At 42.2% G+C, this 24019-nt stretch overlaps 3 protein-coding genes across 8 annotated transcripts in view; 1 reads left to right on the top strand and 2 right to left on the bottom strand.

Annotated features, from left to right (window-relative positions):
- Lin52 (lin-52 DREAM MuvB core complex component) overlaps positions 1–4512 on the bottom strand; it is an 88406-nt gene extending 83894 nt beyond the window's left edge. The window contains exons 1-2 of one of the 3 annotated variants that reach the window (XR_008218474.1): positions 4323–4508; positions 936–1010 (exon numbers count right to left, since the gene is read on the bottom strand). Coding sequence is in view for 2 of the 3 variants with exons in the window: in XM_052739303.1 (XP_052595263.1) it covers positions 936–1010; positions 4323–4353 (106 nt within the window). In the remaining variant the exon portion in view is untranslated. Of the gene's footprint in view, positions 1–935; positions 1011–4322 lie in introns of all 3 variants that reach the window. The other 2 variants (XM_052739303.1, XM_052739304.1) reach the window with 2 other exon arrangements.
- A 359-nt stretch (positions 4513–4871) lies between these two features.
- Positions 4872–23724, top strand: Aldh6a1 (aldehyde dehydrogenase 6 family member A1). Of its 2 annotated transcripts, XM_052739311.1 has the most exons (12): positions 4872–4999; positions 12180–12239; positions 13401–13475; positions 13638–13799; positions 14250–14328; positions 15443–15745; positions 17697–17818; positions 18922–19111; positions 19312–19493; positions 20325–20504; positions 20825–20923; positions 23064–23724. In XM_052739311.1, exons 1-12 carry the CDS (start codon positions 4949–4951, stop codon positions 23166–23168), a joined length of 1608 nt encoding a protein of 535 aa, XP_052595271.1. In that variant the 5' UTR covers positions 4872–4948; the 3' UTR covers positions 23169–23724. The 2 variants fall into 2 exon arrangements, with proteins under 2 accessions (XP_052595271.1, XP_052595272.1); XM_052739312.1 differs by lacking the exons at positions 4872–4999; positions 12180–12239; positions 13401–13475; positions 14250–14328 and having other exon boundaries at positions 13703–13799.
- Bbof1 (basal body orientation factor 1) overlaps positions 20930–24019 on the bottom strand; it is a 36002-nt gene continuing 32912 nt past the window's right edge. For all 3 annotated transcript variants that reach the window (XM_052739309.1, XM_052739310.1, XM_052739308.1), the window contains one exon: positions 20930–21049. In XM_052739309.1, coding sequence (XP_052595269.1) covers positions 20987–21049 — 63 coding nt within the window. In that variant the 3' untranslated portion in view covers positions 20930–20986. The remainder of the gene's footprint in view (positions 21050–24019) is intronic.

Genomic DNA, 24019 nt, shown 5'->3' on the forward strand with positions numbered 1-24019 from the left:
CTATCCACTATAATATATTTAAAAGGATGAAGTAGAGCTACAGAGAGCAATATGGAAAAATACATCAAATTACTAATTTATTGATATTGCTGAAGGCTTTATACACGACTTCATCATTATGAAAACAACCCCTCTGACATCCATATCCCCCCCCCCGTGTGTGTGTCATGCACATGCATGCATGCATGTGAACTTATTGTATAAGTATTAAAAAAACCCAAAACCCGATGTATACAAAATTATTAACAGAGCAGGGCGGTGGTAGCGCACACCTCTGATACCAGTGATTAAAGGAGAAAATTAGATGAAGAAAAGTTTTGTGCATCTCAGAATAATCTGAAATTATTACAGACGTATTTTTAAAACTATTAATTATTGTTTAAAAGCTCTTTATCACTTGTCTCACATTAAGTCCCTATTTTTACTGCACATCAATCTCTTCCTTTTGAAGTGAAATAAAACTTCGATTATCAGGCGGGTGGTGGTGGTGCACGCCTTTAATTCCAGCACTTGGGAGGCAGAGGCAGGCAGATTTCTGTGAGTTCAAAGCCAGCCTGGGCTACAGAGTGAGTTCCAGGACAGGCTCCAAAGCTATACAGAGAAACCCTGTCTTGAAAAACAAAAAACAAACAAACAAAAAAAAACCTTTAATCATCACAGATACATGATAACACTTCAAAATTCTCCCATGGGGCCGGGCGGTGGTGGCGCACGCCTTTAATCCCAGCACTCGGGAGGCAGAGCCAGGCGGATCTCTGTGAGTTCGAAGCCAGCCTGGACTACCAAGTGAGTTCCAGGAAAGGCGCAAAGCTACACAGAGAAACCCTGTCTCAAAAAACCAAAAAAAAAAAAAAAAAAAAAAAAAAAAAAAAAAAATTCTCCCATGGAATCACTGACGCTCCTGCATCCATTCTGATAGAAAAGTAAAAACTTACATTGTTCCGGCCAAAGATCTGGCGAGGCTCGGTCAAGTTTCTCAAAACTTAGCAAAGATGCTTCCAAATCTGTCCCTAGAACCAAACACCAAGAGGAGATGAAAAACACATTCATTTATATTTTATTATATTTCAATCTCAAAGAGCATAAACTGAAACACTCCACTGGAAGTTTAAAGATCTGAGTTACTGATGCTAGTGGGCCATGATATAATATTAATAAACTTGATTCTCCCTCATCAAAACTCACGTCTTCCGGTCTACCAAATAAGAGTATTTAAGAAAGTTAGGGCTGGAGAGATGGCTCAATGGTTAAGGGCACTGACTGCTCTTCCAGAGGACCTAGGTTCAATTCCTAGCACCACATGGCAGCTCACAACTGTCTACGATTCCAGTTAGTACACATGTAGTGCAAAGTCATACAGAAAGCAAAATACTCATACATATAAAATTAAGAAAAATTGCTTAGAAAAATGAGTACTAGCTGGACATGGTGATCCAAATCTGTAATCCCAGCATTTGGGAGACTAAGGCAGGAGAATTAAGAGTTCCAGGCCGCCGGGCGGTGGTGGCGCACGCCTTTAATCCCAGCACTCGGGAGGCAGAGCCAGGCAGATCTCTGTGAGTTCGAGGCCAGCCTGGGCTACCAAGTGAGTTCCAGGAGAGGCGCAAAGCTATACAGAGAAACCCTGTCTCGAAAAACCAAAAAAAAAAAAAAAAAAAAAAAAAAAAGAGTTCCAGGCCAGCCCAGACTATATATCAAAACCCCGAGTAAGAAGAGTGTGAGCAAATCTATCTATGTCTTCACTCTACTTTTCAACTTTCCTCCATTCACAATCAGCTAAGTGTCCCTGCTCTCATGAAAGACAGTCTCTACTAAGACTGTAGACCACTGTCTCCAGCTTTGACAAGCACCTCAATCTTCTTGTACCATCAGTTTCTCATACTCAACAAGCAAACCTGCTCTACAAGTTTTCTACTTTCTGACTTTTGAAAAGAACATTTATTGCCAGGCTATGACAGTGCACACCTTTAATCCCAGCACTCAAGAGGCAGAGACAGATGGGTCTCTGTGAGTTCAAGGCCAGCCTGGTCTACAGAGTGAGTTCCAGGACAGCCTGATCTATACAGAGAAAGCAAAACAAACAAACAAACAAACAAAACAAAAACCTCCAAAAAACAAAAAAAAATGTATTGTTTAAAAAAGCAAAATAGTATTTACTTATTTATATTTATTTATTGGGTTTGTGTTCATGTCATAACAATTGAAGAAGCTGGTTATCTTCTTCAGGATGTGGGTTCCAGGCTCAAACTCAACTTAGCAGTCTTGGTGACAAGTTCTTTTACCCAATGAGTCATCTCATTAGCCCAAAATTTCCCTGTCTTGGGGAAAAGAAAAGAAAAGAAAAGAAACGAAAAGAGTGGGGAGAGGGGTCGGGGGCTGAGAGATCTGTCAGTAAACTGCTTGTTGTGCCAATATGAGGGCCTGAGTTTGATCTCCAAGAACGTATATGAAAAAAATGTGAGGTAGTGCGGTGTTAGTAATCCCAGCACTGAGGGATTCTTGGAGCTTGCTGCCTAGACATTTCAGGCCAATGAAAAACCTTACTGGAACAAGGTAGATGTCTCTTGAGAAACTACATCCAAGGTTAACCGAGTTTCCACACGTATGCAGACACATGTGCTGGTACCCACATGCATGTCTGAGCACAGACACATACATACACATTCTAAACATGCAAACTCTCCCCTTAAACTCATAACCTCCTTCCTGGGTATCCTGTTCTTACTTCATCACCTCACACTTGTGTGTGTGTGTGTGTGTGTGTATGTTGTAATGAGTATATAATGAGTGCAGGTGTAGGTGTGTGTGGCTATGGAGGCAAGAAAGGATGCTGAGTGTGTTCCTTCAGCTCTCAGACTTACTGTCTTGATATAGCATCTACTCTAAACCAGAAGCTGTTAGACCAGCTAGCCAGCAAGCTCTCAGGATCCACCTGTTTGTCCCTCACAATGCTGGGGTTACAGGCACATGCAACCATACCTGGTTTTTAAGTGAGTGCTTGAGATTCAAACTCAGGTCTTTATCTTTGCCGAGCAAGCATGCTTACCTACTGGGACATCTCCCCAGGCCCTATCCTTAACCTATAAAAATCATGATTCTGTCTGAGCGGTGGTGGCACACACTTTTAATTCCAGCACTCTGGAGGTAGAGGCAGGAGGAGCTGAGTTCGAGGCCAGCATAGTCTACAGAATGAGTTCCAGGCCAGCCAGGGTTACACAGAGAAATCTTGTCAAGAAAAATCAAGCACACACACACACACAAAAACAACTTTTTAGGCATACCTTGCCCACAATTCCCTCTGTAGCCTAGGCAAGCTTGAAGCAAAAATCTTCCTGCCTCTGTCTCCCAAGTAGCTAGGATTAAAGGTCACACATCAAGGCCAGTTTCATTTTTTTTTGAAAAATGTTAACTTAAGGCCAAATGCTTTGTAGGCATTATGCGGAAAACCTAGGATTAAACTATGAAATAAAACAGACTTGGAACTTATAATTGGGTGTGGCCCGGGCAAAGTTAACAGAATAACTATGCTGACAGTGAATATACTGAGATACTGAATAACGACAGAAGGGCAATTCCAAATACTAAAACAGAACCTGGAGCAAAAGCATACGGATATAACGAAAATACCCAATTGCCACCTGAGATGACGTGCATCTTAAATGACATATAAGCAGAAATGTTCCTGTCATCAGCCTAAGGAAACAACACATCAAGTAGAAGAGCGTGGGTTAAGGGTTGAGACGCGTACGAACTACATTAACAAGCCTAATTTTCATTTCCCACGGGACTCAGGGTCAGGAAACCAGGTCCTCGCTTCTCCTGCTGCCAGGGCAACGGTCCTAAACTGAGGAGACAGCATGTTTCTCTCCCGGCTCGATCCAGGGATGAACCCCGGTCCTCATGTCAGTCACCAGTCACAGCTAGGGCTTGAGAGACTCGCTCTACCTCTACTGAGATGAGAACAGAACCAACACTCCAAAGGGCCGGTCCGAAAAGAAAGCTCCCTTTCCCCTCAAGTAGTCCTTTTTGAGCCCTCAGCATCACCGATGGGCCAGGACAAACTGTCCTTCTTCCGGGAAAGTGTCTGGTTGGTGGCCTCCTTCACCCACCTAGGACACAGCGAGGCAGACCTGGTACTTGGCACCTCCGGAGACGCTGTGAAAACCCTGCTAGCTGAAAACCCGACATACCCCAAAGGAAAAAAAAAAGTGGGAGATAAAGGAAAGGGGCCCAAGAAATAAGTGTAAGCATGAAGACATTGGAAGTTCCCAGAGAAACAAATAAAGAGACTACAGGGGAACAATCTCCAAGCCGGCTCTTACCGTCCGTGGGAGACGCCATCTTCCAGCCCATGTCACGTGACGTGGCCAACCGTCGGCGGGAAAGCGAGGACCCACAAGCCACGCCCCTACAGAGATAACCTATCCTCAACTCGCGGCCCGCTCCTGTTACCCTACCCCATAGGGTAATATTTGCCTAGTCCCACCCCAGACAACGGCCCCGCCCGTGGCGTGGTAGTTAAGGAGGAACGTAGGCAAAATTCTCCAAGGGCCTTATTTACTTTCCTTAGCGAGGGGGCGGGGCCTCGGGGAGTGCCTACCTGTAGCCAATCGGAGTTCCCGGTTAGGGGGCGTCTTCCCTATCTCCGCTTGGTGCTTAGTAGGCAGTACCAAGTCGGGGGTGGGGGGCGTCTCCCCATCTCCGCCAATAAAAATCGACTGAAGTGAGAGGGGGCGAGAACGCTTCCGCTTCTGACCAATCACCTATCCCCAGGGCTGGGAGTGATGGGCGGGAGTCAAGAGTTCTGACAAATGATTGGTTAGGAGAAGTGGCCCTCTCCTCCAATGGAAAGGCCTGGCCGTGTGGAGGGCGTGGCCTAGCGGTGTGACTTCTGGGGAGGCACTGGCAGCCGAGGCTCGGGGGAGCTGGGCAGAGGAGCTGGTGAGCCATGGCAGCGGCGGTGGCGGCAGCGGCAGCAGTGCGGACCCGGATCCTGCAGGCGAGTGAGGGTGGCGACGAGGGACCATGATGTTAGGAATGGGTCCTTACCGCCCCGACTCTAAACCATGCTCCTGCCGGACAGACTTATTGGCCCATCCCCTTTTGCCGACCGACCCTCGTTCCACTAGACCCCTGCGTCCGGGTTGTCACTCTGTACCGTCTTTGGCCCTGGAGCTAGCCCCGAACCGTCACGCCTGGCTCTCCCTCCTTTCACTCCTGAGCTTTTCCTTTTCTGGCTCTGACCCATTCACCTCCAGTTCAGCTCAGTCCCTGCCGTCACTCACTGGCCTGCTTCTCTTTCTGGTTCCTCCTATGGTCTCTCACTTCTGCACCAGCGACCTCTGTTCCCCAGGAACATCCCCCTTTTGGTCACCTTTCTTAGAGTACATTCCTTTGCCAGGAGCGTTCCTTCCCCCCACCCCCACCTCTGATCATAATCTGAGGTGGGGATGGGGGATGGGAGCTCGCTAGGGACGTGCAATGAGGGTCAACGAAGAAACTTTGAATCGCCTAGAAATGTACCCTAGGTTTTCACATCAAAGGCAGCCATATTTGCTTGCTGTTTTCACAAACTATTATGATTCCTAGTGTTTTTCACAAGCTCTAAGCCAAGTTAAACTTTCTCAGCAAAGTTAAACGGAGTTAACTTTTGGAGGTAAGTAAGGGCACGTTGTAATGCTAATACTGCTTAATTCAAAGGACTAAACATTTCCCAAGCAGGTGGTAGAAAATGAGAGCCTAGGAAGACATGTTCCCAAAGTGAACTCCTCAGGTGCCAACACCCCCCACACACTCTGCAAGACTGGGATCGGAGCCCTGCAGAAGCCAGCCCTAAGGCAGTTATAGAGCTACAGAGACTTCAGTCTTGTAATCTCCAGCTTTGTTCGTAGCCTCTTGTGGGTTTGCACTTTAGCAAGGCCTTAGACTATGAGGCAAGATTTACTATGTTACTGGCAAGATTCATAATCCTGCATTAAGCAACATTGTCTCCTTACTCATTCAGCCTGGGAATGTCCTCTATAATGTTGCACTTATATAAGTTTTATTTCTATTCATCAGTTTCTATGAGTTCTACTGCAGAAAAGTGTGCATTTATTAGATTGTTGGAGTAACCAAAGGTTCAGGTTTGAATATGCTGTTTAATGGGCCAGTATGGAGAATGAGTTGGAACCTTAGGGGCTTGGCATGACTTCACTCCCCTAGTTCTGTTCTGGTTTCTCTTCCTAGTAAGAGGACAGCATTTCCACTCTACATTTCCCATCACCAACCTCTTAAAATCCTTTATAGAAATTGCCCCCTCCCCCATTCGTTGTTAACCCCTATTACCATGAGTCACTGAGAACCGTAAGATATTTTATCCTTTGAACAAAGGAGCAGAATCTCTCTTCCCATGAGTATTTTTTTTTTCTTTTTAAAAACCAAATTGAAGAAAACTCTGAACTAACTTGGAAAAAGACCAGAAATAATTCTTAGACAATTAGGAGTTACTGTAGCATGACAGTTTGATAAAGGCTAATCTAAGTGGACATAGTGGCACATGTACGTAGGCCCCGCTCTTGGAGAAACTGAGGTAGGAAAATCTCTTGAGACCACTTCAAAACTAGCCTGGGGAGGGAACCAGCCAGACAGCAGGAGGGAAGATGAGGAGGGTAAGTGAAGAAGAAGATGAAAAGCAACAGAGTAAAAGGGCATGCCTGAAAATGCTTTCATGAAAACAACTACTAAAAATAAAAATCAAGAAACAATAATATCCAAATGAAAAAGTAAAATTGGAAGCTGGAGAGATAACTGCAAGATTTGTAAGTAAGAGTGCTTACTGCTCTTCAGAGGACCTGAGTTCAGTTCCCAGAACCCATACTGGGTAGCTCACAACTGTCTGTAACTCCACTTTTAGGGGATCTGATAGTTTCTGGTCTCCTAGGGTACGTGTACACACATTCCATACATGCATTTATACACACACAAAAAAATTTTTAAATAAACTTTAACAGAAACAGCAGCAAAAACACCTGGATAACATACTAAGCCCCTATCACAAAAAGAAAAAGAAAGAATAGAAAAATAAACAGAAAGGAGAAAATTGTCTAAATTCTGACAGCCATGACTTTTAGAGGATTATCAGAAGAAACTATGAAGGATCAAATTCATGTTTCCAGAGATTTTAATTTATTTTTTAGGCTAGCATATAAAGTAATGGGTAAATTTTCAGTGATTTTAAGTATTCCGCCTATCTTTTATGTTTGGGGATTAGTAGAATTTAGCCTAGACTCTGCTTTGTGAGATATTATCTTTCCCATTCAGAAATAAGAAAACCAGTTTTTTTTTTAAACAGATTTATTTATTATGTATACAGTGTTCTGCCTGCATGTATGCCTGCAGGCCAGAAGAGAGCACCAGATCTCATTACAGATGGTTGTGAGCCACCATATGGGTGCTGGGAATTGAACCCAGGACCTCTGGAAGAACAGCCAGTGAAAACCAGTTTTAACGAAACCCAGTGACCTGCCTCGTTGATGCCTTGATAATCTGTAAAGTTAACCCTAACTCCACTACTCTCTAGTTTTGTTTTGTTTTTCGTTTTTTGTGGTTTTTGTTTTGTTTTGTTTTTGTTTTTGTTTGTTTGTTGGTTGGTTTTTCGAGACAGGGTTTCTCTGTGTAGTTTTGGTGCCTGTCCTGGATCTTGCTCTGTAGACCAGGTTGGCCTCAAACTCAGAGAGATTCTCCTGGCTCTGCCTCCCGACTGCTGGAACTAAAGGCGTGCGCCACCGCCGCCCAGCCTACTCTCTAGTTTTAAGACTATCTGTGAAGATTTGAATTGAAAAATGCAGTGAAGTAAATTAGCTGACACTTCAGGTCATTGGCCCGAGATCACCTAGTTAGTAATTGATGGAGCTGAGAATTTAGGACTGAGATCTTGGCATGCCTTTCTTCCTTTGCACTGTCCTAGACTTTTAACATATTCTCAACTGTAATGCAAGGAAAGTGCTGCACAATTAAGGGTGCCCAGAGTACTGAAAGGACAGGGAACAAATGCCAAACTCCAACTGTCTAATTAAGCACGAGCTTCTAGAAGAGGTGATTCTGGGTTTGAATGTTGCAAGACTAGCAAGTCATTAGCCAAGGGGAGAAGACAAAGGAAACAGCAGGTGGGAAGTTAATATCCAGAGCAGTGGTTCTCAACCTCTGGGTCATGGCTCCTTGGTGTTGAATAATTCTTTCACAGAGGTTGCATATCAGATAGCCTGCATATCAGATATTTATATCATGATTCATAACAGTAGCGAAATTACAGTTAAGAAGCAGTAATGAAATAATTTTATGGTTGGGGGTCACCACAACATTAGGAACTGTATTAAAGGGCCATAGCATTAGGAAGGTTGAGAACCACTGCTCTAGAGAGTGAAAGTCGGAGGCTAGTTTTTTCAGAAATAATACTAATGAGTATTTCTTAAGAAATGCAGGGCTGGAGAGATGGCTCAGTGGTTAAGAGCACTAGATGCTCTTCCAGAGGTCCTGAATTCAATTCCCAGCAACCACATGGCAGCTCACAACCATCTATAATGTGATGTGATGCCCTCTGGTGACATGTAGTCATACATGCAGACAGAGCACTCATACCTAAAAAAAAACAAAAACAAAAAAACCCATAAAATAAATTAAAACACACACACACACACACACACACACAAATAAATAAATTTAAAAAAAAGAAATGCAAAGCAGATATGAGGTCTAACCCTGCAAAAACTACATGATGATATTTCACTATAGTGGGTGGACTGTCAGCTTTATCTTCTTTCCATGAGGAAGGCTGTGTGGAAGTTAAAACACAAAGTTTAACTGACCTAGAATGCTTAAATTAGCTGATCCATGCACTTTCTATCCTTAAGAACACATAAAACAATATTAGTAATAAATTATTGCTTGGTGAGTATTCATCCTTTGATTCTGCAAAATATTAACAAACCCTCAGTCATTAGAGGGATTAGGCTAGGGGAAGAGGACACAATGGTCTAGTGATCTCAAGAGAGAGACACTTAATCATTAAACAAGCTGCTATCCTGTAACATGGAATGAAAAATGGAAGATGTTGAGTGCTTAACCTATACCTGAGGTTGAGACTACCTAGAAAAGATGAAGGCCATCTAGAAACCTGAGGGAGTTGAGAATGAGCCAGACTAGTGGAATGAAACAGTTTCAGACACGATGGGTCATCATATACATGTCCAGAAGGCTTGGACCAACCTTGGGGCAAAACAGTATAATGTCCAACTCCAGATGGGTGGAGCAGAGAACAAGGAGGAAGTAGCAATCACACTATGAAACCAGAGAAGCAGGAGAACTACACAGTCTTCTAAATAGCCCCAAGGATGTTAATCTTGATTGCAAGGGCAGTAGAAAGCCATTAGAGGGGCTTTTTGTTTTGTTGTTTTGTTTTTTGCTGTTTTGTTTTGCATTGCTAAAAATGGAGCCCAGGAACTTGTACATGCTAGTTACTTTACTTCTGAGCTACGCTCCCAGCTCCACGGAAGGGTTTGCCATAAGTGGGTAGTCTAACCTACTTCCTCTTAGAAAGACCCTCTGATTGTGGAATAGAAACTAGATTCTGAACTTGGTGGTGCACACCTTTAATCCTAGCACTCGGGAGACAGAGGCAGGAGGATCTCTGTGAGTTCCAGGACAGCCTGGTCTACAGAGTGAGTTCCAGGACAGCCAAGGCTACACAAAGAAACCCTGTCTTGAGAAACAAAACAACAGAAGAAACTGGGTTCAGAGCATGTAAGATTGAAAACTATGAGACTTATTGAAAAGTCACTGTTGAAATCCAGAGAGGAGAAGGCAGTGTGGTCAAAGACTTCTATGAAGATAGATGGTCAGGACATATTTGGTTCACTGATAGAGAAAGGGAGGAGATCAGGTGATGTGGTCAGCCAGGTGACTGAGGACCCCATTGCTCGGGTGGGTGGGTGGTAGGAAGTAAAGCAGACTGACGGGAGGAAAAGGAGGTCCAGCTTTCCAACATGATCCTAAGTAGAGGGATGAAAATAGTTCCATGGGTGTGACCTGCAGAGGGAGATTCTGGTTGAGAACTGCAGACCTGGGCATCATCGGAGTCTAATTAGGCCACTGGAGTTGCTGGAATCTCTCAAGGAGAGTGTACAGAACAAGAAGAAAGCAAGCCCAGGACTAAGCCTTGGGCAACTGAGTTAATGGCCTGGAAGAAGAGAATGGGGTTGGGGGGGATGGAAAGATGAGACACCAGGGCAGCACAGGAGACGAGAAATTAACCATGCCACTTTTACTGTGAGGTCAAGTCTAAGGAAGACTTAGGAGGATATAACAAATCACTGATATTTAGTCATGAAGGTTGGAGTAGATTAAAGAGTTGAAGGGGGTTAAGTAAAGATAACTTACTAAAGGAAGAAACCCATTTGGTAATATCCGAGATCTCCTGGTGAAGATGGGAAAAGTCAATGGTCACTGGGATTTTGCTTCGCTCTCCTCTGCTCCCTGGTCCTTGTGATCACCATCAAAAGAATTCAGGGGAGACACACATAGTATAGTGTAGAAGTGAAGCGCTCTGTTGGTGAACCTGGACAATGACCAAGGGGACCATTGTTGTAAAGCACCTTCTCAAGAGCTGAGAGTCAACAGTGGACAAAGAAACCATCAGCCCAGCTTTCTTTCACTTGAGTATTTCTTAAGTCAACTTTTCTAACATATGTTGAATATTTTTTAGAAGTACAATGTGAGATTTATTAACATTATTATAATTGAGCCTCCCTCCTTAATTCCCTGATTTTTTACCCTACCAAATATCAACGTGTCCCTGCCATGAGGTACCTGTACCATTTTAAAAATAGCTTCATTAAAGTGAAATTGACACAAAATAATCTGTACATATTTAAAATACACCATCTGGTAAGCCTTAATGCCTGGGAAGTATCAGAATAATAAAAGTATTCACTACCACAAAACGTCCCTTTCAGCGCCCCTTACTGCTGCCCCCTTCACCCATGGGTACCTGCAGATCTGATGATGCTACAGATGAGATTGTATCACCTAGTTCTATATCAATGAAGTCACCTGCTGTTTCATCTCATTCGTTTTCCCCTGGAACAGAGTCTCACAGCCCAGACTACTGGATGTATGATCCATCAGCTTCCTGAAGTGCATCTCCATACTCAACTATGGCATTTTTTAAACTTTACTATTAGCATATATTCTATAAAAAATGGCCTCCATTGTCATATTTTCATATGTATGTTCTCTGATCACATTATCTAATAGTGGACATTTGTGTCATTACCAAGTTTGAGGCTAATGAAAGATGTTATGAGCATTTGTATTCAAATATGTGTGAATATATATTTACATTTTATTACTATTTAATATGTATTCACATTGGCCATAGACAATATTATTTATGGTTCATTACATTAACACTGATTTAAACTGTCTTCAACACTTACTTTAAATATCATATTAAGTACTTTTGTTAGATTTGTGGTGACTATATTTTGCAAAATACAATATAATGACTAAAAAGATTCTTTAAATCAGGACTTCCCAGAACATCAGGCAGTGGTGGCGCATGCCTTTAGTCCCAGCACTCAGGAGGCGGAGGCAGGTGGATCTCTGTGAGTTCGAGGCCAGCCTGGTACTCCAGGATGCCCAAGGCTACAAAGAGAAACCCTGTCTTGAAAAACTTAAAAAAAAAAAAAAAGACGTCCCTGGAAATCCAGGACATGATCTTTATGATTTATTGTTTCCATAACTTTCTGTGTCTCCTAGTTTCTTGTCAGGATTTTCATTTGGTTAGTTGTTGGGGTTTTTGTGTTTGTTTTTGTTTTTGTTTTTTAAGACAGGGTTTCTTTGTGTAGCCTTGGCTGTCCTGGAACTAACTCTGTAGATCCAGCTGGACTCAAACTCACAGAGATCCGTCTGCTTCTGCCTCCCAAGTGCTAGGAATTAAATCATGCACCATCATGGCCCGGCATTTATCAGATTTTGGTTTTGTTGAAATAGGATCTTACCGTGTAGTCATGGCTGGTCTGAAACTCATTCTGTAGACCAAGGATGTCTCCAACTCACAGAGACCGCCTGTCTGCCTCCTGAGTGCTGGGATTAATGTGCCACAACACCTGGCATTTATCAGATATTTTTTAATCCCATAGGTTTCTGCTAAAGTAAACTCCACATGGTACCCAGCATCCTACTTATCATCATCATCAGTGGTGAGTATTTGAGGTGCTAAAGATGAACTTCTAAGAAAGAATCGGTGTAATTTTCAGGCATTTCCTTTTTATACAATTGTGATCAAAATGTATGTAACTTTTAGTTTGTTTTGCATTTTTTATTGAAATTTTTGTGTGTTTATGGTATTTTGCCTGCACACATGCCTGTGTACCATGTGAGCCTGGTGTCTGCAGAGACCAGGAGAGGCTGTTGCATACCCTGGAGCTGTTTTCAGATGGCTGTGAGTGGGTACTGGGAAGGAACTTGGGTCCTCTTAAGTGCTGAACCATCTTCCAGCCCCTTGTTTTGTGTTTTTAAAAACTGGTCTCACGCCGGGCGGTGGTGGTGCACGCCTTTAATTCCAGCACTCTGGAGGCAGAGGCAGGTGAATCTCTGTGAGTTCAAGGCCAGCCTGGTCTACAAAGTGAGTTCCAGGACAGTCTACACAGAGAAACCCTGTCTCGAAAAACCAAAAAAGAAAACAAAACAAAACAGGTCTCACACCTTTAGAGAGGCAGAGGCAGCTAAATCTCTGAGTTTGAGGTTAGCCTGGTCTACAGAGTGAGTTCCAGGTCAGCCAGGGCTACACAGAGAAACTCTTGTCTCCAAAACAATACAAAAAACAGGTCTCATTATGTAGCCCTGGCTTGACCTGAACTCACTATGTAGATCAGGCTGGCCTTTAGCTCTTGCGTCAACTCCTCTCAAGTGCTGGGATTACAGATATGTGCCACCATGCCCAGAAAATTTTTCTACTTTAGTTTTCTTGTCTGTCACTATATCTGTTATGTTTTAAACAGTTTCAGTGTTGCAAGATATTCTTTATAATTACAATTTTTAATGGCTGCATAATATTCCATCTGATGTATGTAACTTGATTTTCTTCATAGAACATTTAGTGTGCTTCAGGTTTTTCAGTATTGTGAAATGAGCATTCTTCTATAGTTTTCAAAAATTCTTTTGGATTATTTTTGTCTTGAACTTTACTCTCATAACGTATAGATATTTCCATTGCTACTGGAAGTTTAAATTTTTGGTAGGGAAAGGATTAGAGATGGTTCAGCAAGTACATCCAATTAGCATCAAAATTCCTTCCTCACAGAGAGAGAAGCAAAATAATTCATAGAAAGGGGCTTTTATGTGTGTCTTTTTTTCTCTAGCCAACTGTAAAACTCTTCATTGATGGGAAATTTGTTGAATCCAAAAGCGACAAATGGATTGACATCCACAACCCAGTAAGCAAAACCTTTCTGGACTTCAGCCTAGTAGCCTAGAATTTGGGGAGCAAGGGACAAGGCGGGGGCTTGGGGCTCTACCACAAAGCACAGTGTTGCCCCTGTGAGTAGGCCAATGTGGGGAAGGTGAGGCCCTGGCAAAATGGGATGGCTTCTTTTCAGGCCACCAATGAGGTCATCGGCCGGGTCCCTCAGTCCACCAAGGCTGAAATGGCGGCAGCTGTTGCTGCCTGCAAACGTGCTTTCCCTGCCTGGGCAGACACATCCATCTTAAGCCGTCAGCAGGTCCTGCTCCGCTATCAACAACTTATCAAAGAAAACCTGGTAAGAACTCTGAGTGGTAGCCCAGCCCGTTTCCTACGGTATGTTGGTCACCTCTTCAAAGACTTGTTGAGCTGCCCTCTCTGACTCCACAATACCGGAGGACATTGACCCTTGTGAGTTCTCTCTCAGTTTCGTCTGTCCTTGGAGGAAAATAGGTGTCGAGTATGTGCTTAGTGAACACGAGCAAGACCCTGAATTCAGCCTGCATGGTGGTTCATACCTGTAATCCCAGCACTTGGGAGGTGGAGGCATGAAGATCGTGAGTTCAAGGCCTGCCTCAACTACAGAGCGAATTTGAGGCTAGCCTGAGCTACATGATACATTGTTGCCCCCCCCAAAAAAAAACATCACCACCACCCAAAAATCATAACGTACATCCTCACCATCAAGAAAGTAAGTAAATAAAGGAACATCCTTGGATTAGTTTCTATTTGTGTGTTTTTTCTCTAGAAAGAAATTGCCAGGTTAATCACAATGGAACAAGGGAAGACTCTAGCTGATGCTGAAGGAGATGTATTCCGAGGCCTTCGTAAGCTGGGAGCCCCTCAGGGGACTTGTGGGAGAGGTCAAAAGAAGATGGGAGACATACCCCAGAATGGGGACGTTGATTCTTTCTTTATGTAGATTTTGCTATCCTATAGTAACTTTTCCCTTCTTTCTCTCTCTCTCTCTTTTTTTTTCTTTGTTTCTATTTGGGTTTTTGTAGCAGGCTTGCTTTTGGGCCACCAACCAGCTCCAAAATCTTGACATGGAGACTTATCATTAGTTACGAATGCTGGACCTAATCTTATGCTTGTCCCACTAGCTCTTATAACTTATTTAACCTGTTTCTATTCATCTATGTTTTACCTCGGGGCCTTTTACCTTTCTTTCTGTATGTCCTGCCCCATGTCTGCCTGGCTGGCTGACCCCGGATGTCTCCCTCTCTTTCTCCCTCGTTCTCTCTCTTTATCCCAAGCCTAGATTCCTCCTCCTACTTATTCTCTCTGTCTGCCAGCCCCGCCTCTCCCTCCTCTGCCTACCTATTGGCCTTTTGGCTTTTTATTAGAACAATCAGATTCCTTAGGCAGGCAAAGCAACACATCTTTAGATTGTTAAACAAATGCAGCATGAACAAATGTAATACACCTTTACATAGATAAAGTAATATTTTTCAACATAAACAAATGTACCACATCTTTACATAGTTAAAGTAATATTCCACAACAGTTTTTTTTTTTTTTTTTTGTCCTTTGAGGCAGAGGCTCACTGTGTATCTCTGGCTGCTAGCCTCAAACTCAGAAAGATCCGCCTGCCTCTGCCTCCTGAGTGCTGGGATTAAAGGCATGTGCCACCACCTCCTGGCCCAGCAATACCTTTTAAAACATTTTTAAAGACAATGCTTGTTTGGTGCCTTTGAGACTAATTTGGTTTGGAGTGTTTTTTTTTTTTTTTTTTTTTTTTTTTTGTAAGCTCAAATGATGTTTCAGAACAAATATGCATCTCACTGTCCCTCTTCCCCCCTCAGAGAATCTGTTTATCTAATCTTCCCACATGGAAGGACAAATCCCCGTCATTGGTCTGACCCACCCCTTATTCTCAGGATTGACTAGAGCGTGACAAAAAACCTAAGTAGTATTCAGTCTTCGTCTTCTCTCTTCCAGAGGTGGTTGAGCATGCCTGTAGTGTGACATCCCTCATGCTGGGAGAGACCATGCCATCTATCACCAAAGACATGGACCTTTATTCCTACCGTCTGCCTCTGGGCGTGTGTGCAGGCATTGCCCCGTTTAATTTTCCTGCCATGATCCCCCTTTGGATGTTTCCCATGGCTATGGTCTGTGGAAATACTTTCCTAATGAAACCATCAGAGCGAGTACCTGGAGCAACTATGCTTCTTGCTAAGTTGCTTCAGGATTCTGGTGCCCCCGATGGAACACTGAACATCATCCATGGACAACATGAAGGTAACTTTCGTGTGGGTACTTATCTGACTTCCGGTGTTCAGTATTGATTGGTAATGTTAATGTTCATTTATGGGCATGTGATTCTCTGTGTGTCTGCCACATATGTATGGGAGCCCACAGAGGCCAGATCAAGGCATTGGATCTCCTGAAGTTGGAGTTATAGGTGTTTGTGAGATGCCCAGTGTGGGTACTGAGAACTGAATTCATATCCTGTGGAAGAGTGAGAAGCATTCTTTTTTTTTTTCAAAGCAGGGTTTCTCTGTGTAGCTCTGACTGTCCTAGGACTCACTCTGTAGACTAAACTGGCCTTGAAACTCTCCGAGATCCACCTGACTCTGCCTCCCAAGTGCTGGGATTAAAGGCGTGCGCCACCACTGCCCAACTATGAGAAGCAGTCTTAACTACCAAGCCATCTCTCAGGCTCTATGATTGGGAATTGTAGTATGAGGAAATTAGCAAGGAAGGATTTTACTAAGAGTAACCTCCATGTTTTAAGGTCATATGTCCTAACCATCTTGCCATCTGGATGGACTAAAGTAACTAACTAGGAGTGTTTCTTATTCTATACTACACACAAGGACACCAGAGCAATGGATTTGGACCAAAGATAAGATTAAAGAGAAACTTTATTTTCTTGTTTAATATCTTAACATCCCTTTAAGGGAGGTACTATTTTTCTTTCTTTTTTTAAAATTTTTTATCAAATCTTTTCTTTTTTAATTAATTAATTTATTTATGTATACAGCATGTATGACTGCAGACCAGAAGAGGGCACCAGATCTCATTACAGATGGTTGTGAGCCACCATGTGGTTGCTGGGAATTGAACTCAGGACCTCTGGAAGAGCAGCCAGGGCTCTTAACCTCTGAGCCATCTCTCCAGCCCGGGAGGTACTATTTTTCATCTTACAGATGAGAAAATGCACCGGGCGGTGGTGGCGCACGCCTTTAATCCCAGCACTTGGGAGGCAGAGTCAGGCAGATCTCTGTGAGTTCAAGGCCAGCCTGGTCTACAGAGCGAGATCCAGGAAAGGCACCAAAACTACACAGAGAAACCCTGTCTCGAAAAAACAAAACAAAACAACAACAAAAAAAAAAAGAGAGAGAGAGAAAACAGAGGCAGAGTACAATTAAATCATTTGCTCTAAGTAACACTACCGGAAACTAGGAAAATTAGGATATGTCTATCCAGGAAGGCTGGCTCTGGTTCTTACTCTTAAATATTGTACCCTATCTATAACCTCTGCATGAAGGTCTTAAGTATTTGAGAATCTTAGATATAACATATGCTTAAAGGGTAAAATAAAAAGGTCAAGTTTTGAAAGACTGTTACTTTATTTGAAGAAAATAGAAATTGTAGCCTTTATGGGCTGTCAAAATGGATCAGCATGTAAAGGTACTTGGCAAGTAAGCAAGATCCCTGAAACTCATACAAAGGTAGGAGGAGAAGACCAATTTCACAAAGCTGTCCTCTAACGTCTACACGCACAGAGAGACACACATCATCATCATCATCATCAAACACACATGCACTCTAATAATAATAAATTTTAAAGAAATTATGACTTTCAGAGATTAGAAATTGTTTCCACTTAGAAGTGTTTCTAAAATACTAAAGAAAATAAATAAGTTAAAATTTATAATGTAAAGACAGGTATGGTGGCACATGACTATAAAACCAGGATTTGGGAGATGGAAGCAAGTGGACCTCTGTGAATTTGAGATCAGCCTGGTCTAGTGAGCCCCAGGCCACCAGCCAGGGGTACATAGTGAGACCCTGTCTCAAAAACAAAACAAATTGTCGTTTAAGAGAAATAAGAGCACACCACAGTGGAATTTCCATGTAGAAATGTATGAATGCTAATTCACAGTATGGGGCAAGGGAAGGTTTACTGTTGATAAACCTATGGGTTATTAATTCTTTATGGTAATTGCTTATTTTCTTTTTAAAGCTGTAAATTTTATTTGCGATCATCCAGACATCAAAGCAATCAGCTTTGTGGGCTCCAACCAGGCAGGAGAGTACATCTTTGAAAGAGGGTCAAGAAATGGCAAGAGGGTTCAGGCCAATATGGTAACTTCTCTTTCCTTTTGCTTCTCAGACTTGGCTGTGTGGCTATGTAAGGCCGTCTCCTCAGTAGACGGCCAGTATTTGTCATTTCATCCTGAGTGTCTGCTACCTTAGTCCCTGAACCTTGTGAAGTTTAATTCTGTTATGGTGATCATCTTTTACCATACACAATTAATCTTGGTGACAGAGGGCACATTCCTCCTCAAAAATGTTGCTTCAGTTCTTTAGTCTTCAGCATTAACAGCCAAATTTCTCTTTCTAGACCTTATTTCTTGCTTCTTTTAAAAGTATACCCTAACTACCAATGGTATGGCTTAAAAATATGATAAAGGTATGGTTACCCCTGAGGTTATTTATCTGTACAACCAGTTTGTCAAGGAAATGAAAGGGGCCAGTCCACGGAAGGCACTGGTTCATATGTCCTCATATAATACATAGTTTATTTTTGTATTCTACTATTTTTTTGTTTTTGCTTTGGTTTGGTTTTTTGAGACAGGGTTTCTATGTGTAGCCCTGGCTGTCCTGAAACTTACTCTGTAGACCAGGCTGGCCTCGAACTCACAGAGATCCGCCTGCCTCTGCGTCCCAAGTGCTGGGATTAAAGGTGTGCGCCACCACCGCCCAGTTTCTACTAGTCCCTTAACCTGTCAATTTGAAAGTAACACCCTTCCCACCACTACCACCTTGTAAATGGTTTTGACCTAAATAGATACATATCAGTTTCTCAAGAAGATTAAAATAACATGGAACCTGTTTAGTATTGCTTAGACTTCAGCAGTATTAAAAACAATCTCTGGCCTGTGCTACAGAGTGAGTTCAATACTAGCTTTGGCAACTTAGTGAGAATTTGTCTCAAAGTAAAATGATTGAAAAAAAAAGAGATATACCTCAGTGGCTGACACTTCCTTGGCATATATGAGGCCTACATTCAATTCCCAATACTACAAAATTTTGAAATTAAAAAAAAATTGTTTTAAATCTTTGTTCAAAATAACAAAAGATAGTCTTTCCTTAGCTTCTCATTTTATGTATCGGATTCTTTGCTTAAGTTCTTGGCTTAACTTAATTTAGCTAAGAAGACCTGTGTGCTTTCTGCATTTCTTTAGGGAGCCAAAAACCATGGGGTAGTCATGCCAGATGCCAATAAGGAAAACACTCTCAACCAGCTGGTCGGGGCCGCATTTGGAGCTGCTGGCCAACGCTGCATGGCTCTTTCAACAGCCATCCTTGTAGGGGAAGCCAAGAAGTGGCTGCCAGAGCTGGTGGAGCGGGCCAAAAATCTGCAAGTCAATGCAGGTAATCAGGCACCTGCCAAGTAACTTTAGACTTTGCTTCTCTGGCACTGACTTCTTAGATTTGGCCTTGGCCTTGTCCAAGGGAGCAGTTGTATATACTTCTACCATTACCTCTCTTTAATTCTCCTTGTCATTCAGAGTTATTTCAGCAGTGAAATTTTATGTTAATAACAACCTTTGACACGTCTACTTGTTTTACAGGAGACCAGCCTGGAGCTGATCTAGGCCCTCTGATCACTCCCCAGGCCAAAGAGCGAGTCTGCAATCTGATCGATAGTGGAAAAAAAGAGGGAGCTTCCATCCTTCTGGATGGGCGAAAAATTAGAGTCAAAGGCTATGAAAATGGTAACTTTGTTGGACCAACCATCATCTCCAATGTCAAGGTAAACAACTCTGGATTATTTAACAAATGCAAGAGCTGAAAACACCTTCGAGGCTGGGGAATCTCTAATCTCTGCTCCTAACTACTGAAGTGTCCCAATCAATATATTAACTACCCAGTATTTATAGAATATTTTACCCTGTGCCCAAAAGTTAATTTCGTCTTTACCAAAGTGGAACAAAAGAAAATCATCTATCAATTTTATTTATCAAAGTTTGAGGGTCTCTCAGCTCCCATTCATGACTAAATTGAGGCAGACTTTTCGTTGTGTGTCTTCACTAATCCCGAAAGATTACGGGTTGCAGCGTCTTGCCACAGAACTGAAAAGAAAACGTATTGGCAACGGACACAGCTGGCTCGGTGCAATGGTGAAGGATGTTTTGAATATTTGACAAGAACCCAGTATCAAAACTGGAGACTTATTTGGAGGCAAAGAAATGAATGAGAATGGATGTTTGTTGCAAGGCATTCCGCAAGGAGTTTCTAGAAAAGTTCTGGTATACTAACTTATGTTTGATTCATAAAACGGACTTTTCATGTAACTTTCATTAATGACTTATGAAACGAGTTATACAGGTATTAAAAAGGAAGCTGGTGATGGGTCTTGAACTTGAAATAGAGTAATGAAAAGCAAAAAATGCAAGAATTCCAAGTTACTTATATGGTGGGGGCTCCACAGGTGTCTACCTTTTGAACAGAAGTAAGCAATGATGAAAGATTCCTAGCATGAAAGCTACCCTGGAGACAACGGGGGGTGAGTCAGGCTGCCAAAAGTGCATTAAATACTCACTTCACAACGCTGACTTCTTTCTGGACCCATCTCTCCTGACAGCCAAGTATGACCTGTTACAAAGAAGAGATTTTTGGTCCAGTTCTTGTGGTTCTGGAGACGGACACATTGGATGAAGCGATCAAGATTGTAAATGACAATCCATATGGAAATGGAACAGCCATCTTCACCACCAATGGGGCCACTGCACGGAAATATTCTCACCTGGTGGACGTCGGACAGGTTTGTGAAAGGAATTTCTGAAGTTTCTTACAGCTAAGAGGAGGAGACAGTGAACAATGATCAGTCAAGTGCACCTTGTTTGAAGACTGCACCTTTAATTGCCCATAATTCCCCATTCCTTCCTCATGAAGAAAAGTTCTTAGGGTGGAGCACAGGTGCAAGATGACTACTTAAAATTTCTACTTCCAAAAAACCCAAACTACGCAAAATCTACCATCGAAAGAAAAAATAAAATGGGGCTCTGTTGTCTTTGTCTTCTATCTACGTGGACACTGGTTGGAGCCTTCCAACAGTTTGTGATGTGCGTCTCTTCTCTCTAGGTGGGCGTGAATGTCCCCATTCCAGTGCCTCTGCCAATGTTTTCCTTCACCGGCTCTCGATCTTCCTTCAGGGGAGATACCAATTTCTATGGCAAACAGGTAACTTTTGAGGTGGTATTTTCTTTCCTTTGAGAAACTTTCTTCAACATATTCAGAGCAAGATTACATAAAGGACTGGCTGGAATCTGTTATGGAGTCATCTCTTCTGCTCTGTTTCTCAGGCTCCTAAAAAAAAATTTAAAAGTTAACAAAATTTTGCCAACCCTGTCTCTTCTTGAGTAACTCAAGACAGTATGTTTAAAGGAAAGAGTGTAAGGAAATCCAAGTCTTTGTGTAGATCATTTCTTTTTCCTGTAACTCTGTCATCTGAATAACTTCTAAACATTTATCCTGTCTTGGTTTAAAGATCTTCAAGCTTTTTTGTTTTGTTTTGCTTTTTCATTTTTTTTTTCAAGACAGGGTTTCTCTGTGTAGTTTTGGTGCCTGTCTTGGATCTTGCTCTGTAGACAAGGCTGGTCTCGAACTCACAGAGATCTGCCTGCCTCTGCCTCCTGAGTGCTGGGATTAAAGGCATTCGCTACCACTTCCTGGCCAAGCTTATTCTTATACAATAAATTATATATATATTAGGTGGGGTGGAATAGAACATAGGTCTTACACAGCCTTAAGTGTACTAAAGGTTTTGGTAACTTAGAAATGGATCTGTACACTATTTTAGGTTTGCCACTTTGTATAATATGGCACATTATCACTGACTACTAGAGATAGAAATTTTTTTTTCTTCTTTTTTTTTTTTTTTTCCAGAGCTGAGGACCAAACCCAGGGCCTTGCGCTTGCCACTGAGCTAAATCCCCAACACTTAAACAAATTTTTCTTTTTGTTTTTCGTGACAGGGTTTCTCTGTGTAGTTTGGTGCATGTCCTGGATCTCTGTAGACCAGGCTGGCCTCGAACTCACAGAGATCTGCCTGCCTCTGCCTCCCAAGTGCCGGGATTAAAGGCGTGCACCACCACCGCCCAGCTTGATAGAAATTGTTGAATATCAGTTACTTTGCCATGTTATTTCAGTTTCTCCTTACAACTCTGATAAAAGGTGAGTTTTTATCACAGACAGGGATCAAGGTTAAGCTATAGTAAAGTCTAAAAGCAGGATCTGAGCAAAGTCTATTGATTTTGCTGCATAGTCAGCTCTGAAATAGAGTGGCCTGAAAATTTAACAAGATTACACTCTTCAGTTTTTCTACTTTGAGTCCCCTATGCTTAAAATTCTAACTTCAGTATATTAATGATGTCTAAGTTTTAATTGTTTAGTATCTGGCAAGTATTATGCTAAGTGTCTTTATTATTTAATTCTTTGTGCCAGAGGTGGGGAGCGGGTATCCATGCGGAGGTCAGAGGACAACCTTGGATATTGATCTTTGCCATCTTGACTCTTGTTGTTTGCCAGACTAGCTGGCCCTTGAACTTGCAGACATTCTCCTATTTCTACCTCCCATCTCACCATACGGGATTACTGAAGCTTGCTACTGCACCTGACTTTTACGTGGGCTCTAGGAATCCAAACTCAGGTCCTAATGTGGCAACTGCTTTACCCACAAAGACATCTCCTCAGACTTATTTATTTTTTGGAGACATGGTCTTATATATCCTAAGATAGTCTCCAACTCACTGTGGTAGCTTAGGATGACCTTGAACTTTTAATCCTCCTGCTTCTACCTCTTGTATTTTGGGATTATAGGCATATACTACTACCATGCCTGGTCTATTCCATGTTGGAGATTGAATCCAGGGTTTCATGAATGTTAGACAAGAATTCTACCAATTGAGCTTTATTCCAGCACCATAAATGTGATTTTTATTTTGGAGGGGGTTGTTTTAATTTTGTATTTATAGGTATTTTGCCTACATATATGTCTGTGTACTCTATATGTGATTGATTCCCTCAAAGGCCAGAAAAGGGTGTTGGGTCCCCTGGAACTGGATTTATAGGTGATTGTGAGCCTCCAACTGAGTAATGAGCATCAAACCTGGGTCCTCTGCAAGAGGAGAGGTACTCTTAATAGCTGAGCCATCTCTCTACACCCCCATAAATCTTTTATCTCATAAACATTGGATTTTATTGCACCAATTACTCAAATAGGAACATGAGTAGTATTCATAGCACCACCTTCAAAAATTAATTTTAAAAGTTAATATACTCCTAGAAGTATAAGCTGACTCTTTTTCTTTGTCCTTTTTAGGGCATCCAGTTTTACACTCAGCTAAAGACTATTACATCTCAGTGGAAAGAAGAGGATGCTACTCTTTCCTCACCTGCCGTAGTCATGCCTACCATGGGGCGTTAGAAGCAAGTTCTTCCAGACTCAGTCCAACCTGAGTAATTTCCCATCATTCTTGACTACCTTCACTTGCCATCTTTGCTCAGATCAGATCCATGGGATTGGAGTATGTTACAACTCTCAGAACTGTCAGTCCCTTCATAGTAATAGGGAGACTACAGGAAACACCATGCTGAGTCTGGACCTGCTCTGCATCCTTCTGTTCTGACTACAGGGAAACACTATGCTGGGTCTGGACTTGTTCTGCATCCTTCTATTCTGCGGGTAATTGTGAAGTGTTTACCTGGAGTCAGAGCTTAGACCTGTCTTCTAACAGCTCTCTTGATGACTTGGAGGGGAATGGCGGCATGGGGACAGATCTCCTAATTATTGGAAGGACTCTTGGGTAGGGACGGAGAGTAGAAACAGTTCACCCTCTGGTTGAGCCTCAAACACAGCCCTCCATGATTCCCACACTACGTAAGATTTAACCTATTTTTCTTATCCAAACATTTTAAGCACTGCTTCTTTTCTGCTCAGTGGCCCTTTCTTCTCATTTTGATTCATGACTACTACTTAATTCTATCGTTGTCCATGGTCTTTTCTACAATACTTCTCAAAGATACCTCAGGATATAAGTAATGCGCTAGCTTTTTGTTATATGTGCCATGTTTCATGGTTTGCTTCAGCGATCATTAATCAGTGCTCCAGCCATTAATTCAGATGCAAACAATCCTTAGAAAAATTATTTCAAAAGTTATTTGTGACCCAGAAATCAAAGAATGTGCCAATCATGAAAATGGGTAAGACTCTTGGCCTTAACCAAACCTATTATTATTTGCCAAAATTTATGTTATTCTTTCTTCTTTTTTTTTGTT

Source organism: Peromyscus californicus, unplaced genomic scaffold (genome assembly GCF_007827085.1).
Source record: "Peromyscus californicus insignis strain IS unplaced genomic scaffold, ASM782708v3 Scaffold_15__1_contigs__length_86483966, whole genome shotgun sequence".
Lineage (NCBI taxonomy): Eukaryota > Metazoa > Chordata > Mammalia > Rodentia > Cricetidae > Peromyscus > Peromyscus californicus.

Bases quoted from the DNA above. Each gene is read 5' to 3' on its own strand.
- Aldh6a1 (XM_052739311.1), top strand. From the start codon at position 4,949: ATGGCAGCGGCGGTGGCGGCAGCGGCAGCAGTGCGGACCCGGATCCTG. The intron at 13,800-14,249 runs GTAAGAACTCTG...TTTTTTCTCTAG, and splicing joins AACTTATCAAAGAAAACCTG to AAAGAAATTGCCAGGTTAAT. The intron at 19,112-19,311 runs GTAATCAGGCAC...CTTGTTTTACAG, and splicing joins AAATCTGCAAGTCAATGCAG to GAGACCAGCCTGGAGCTGAT.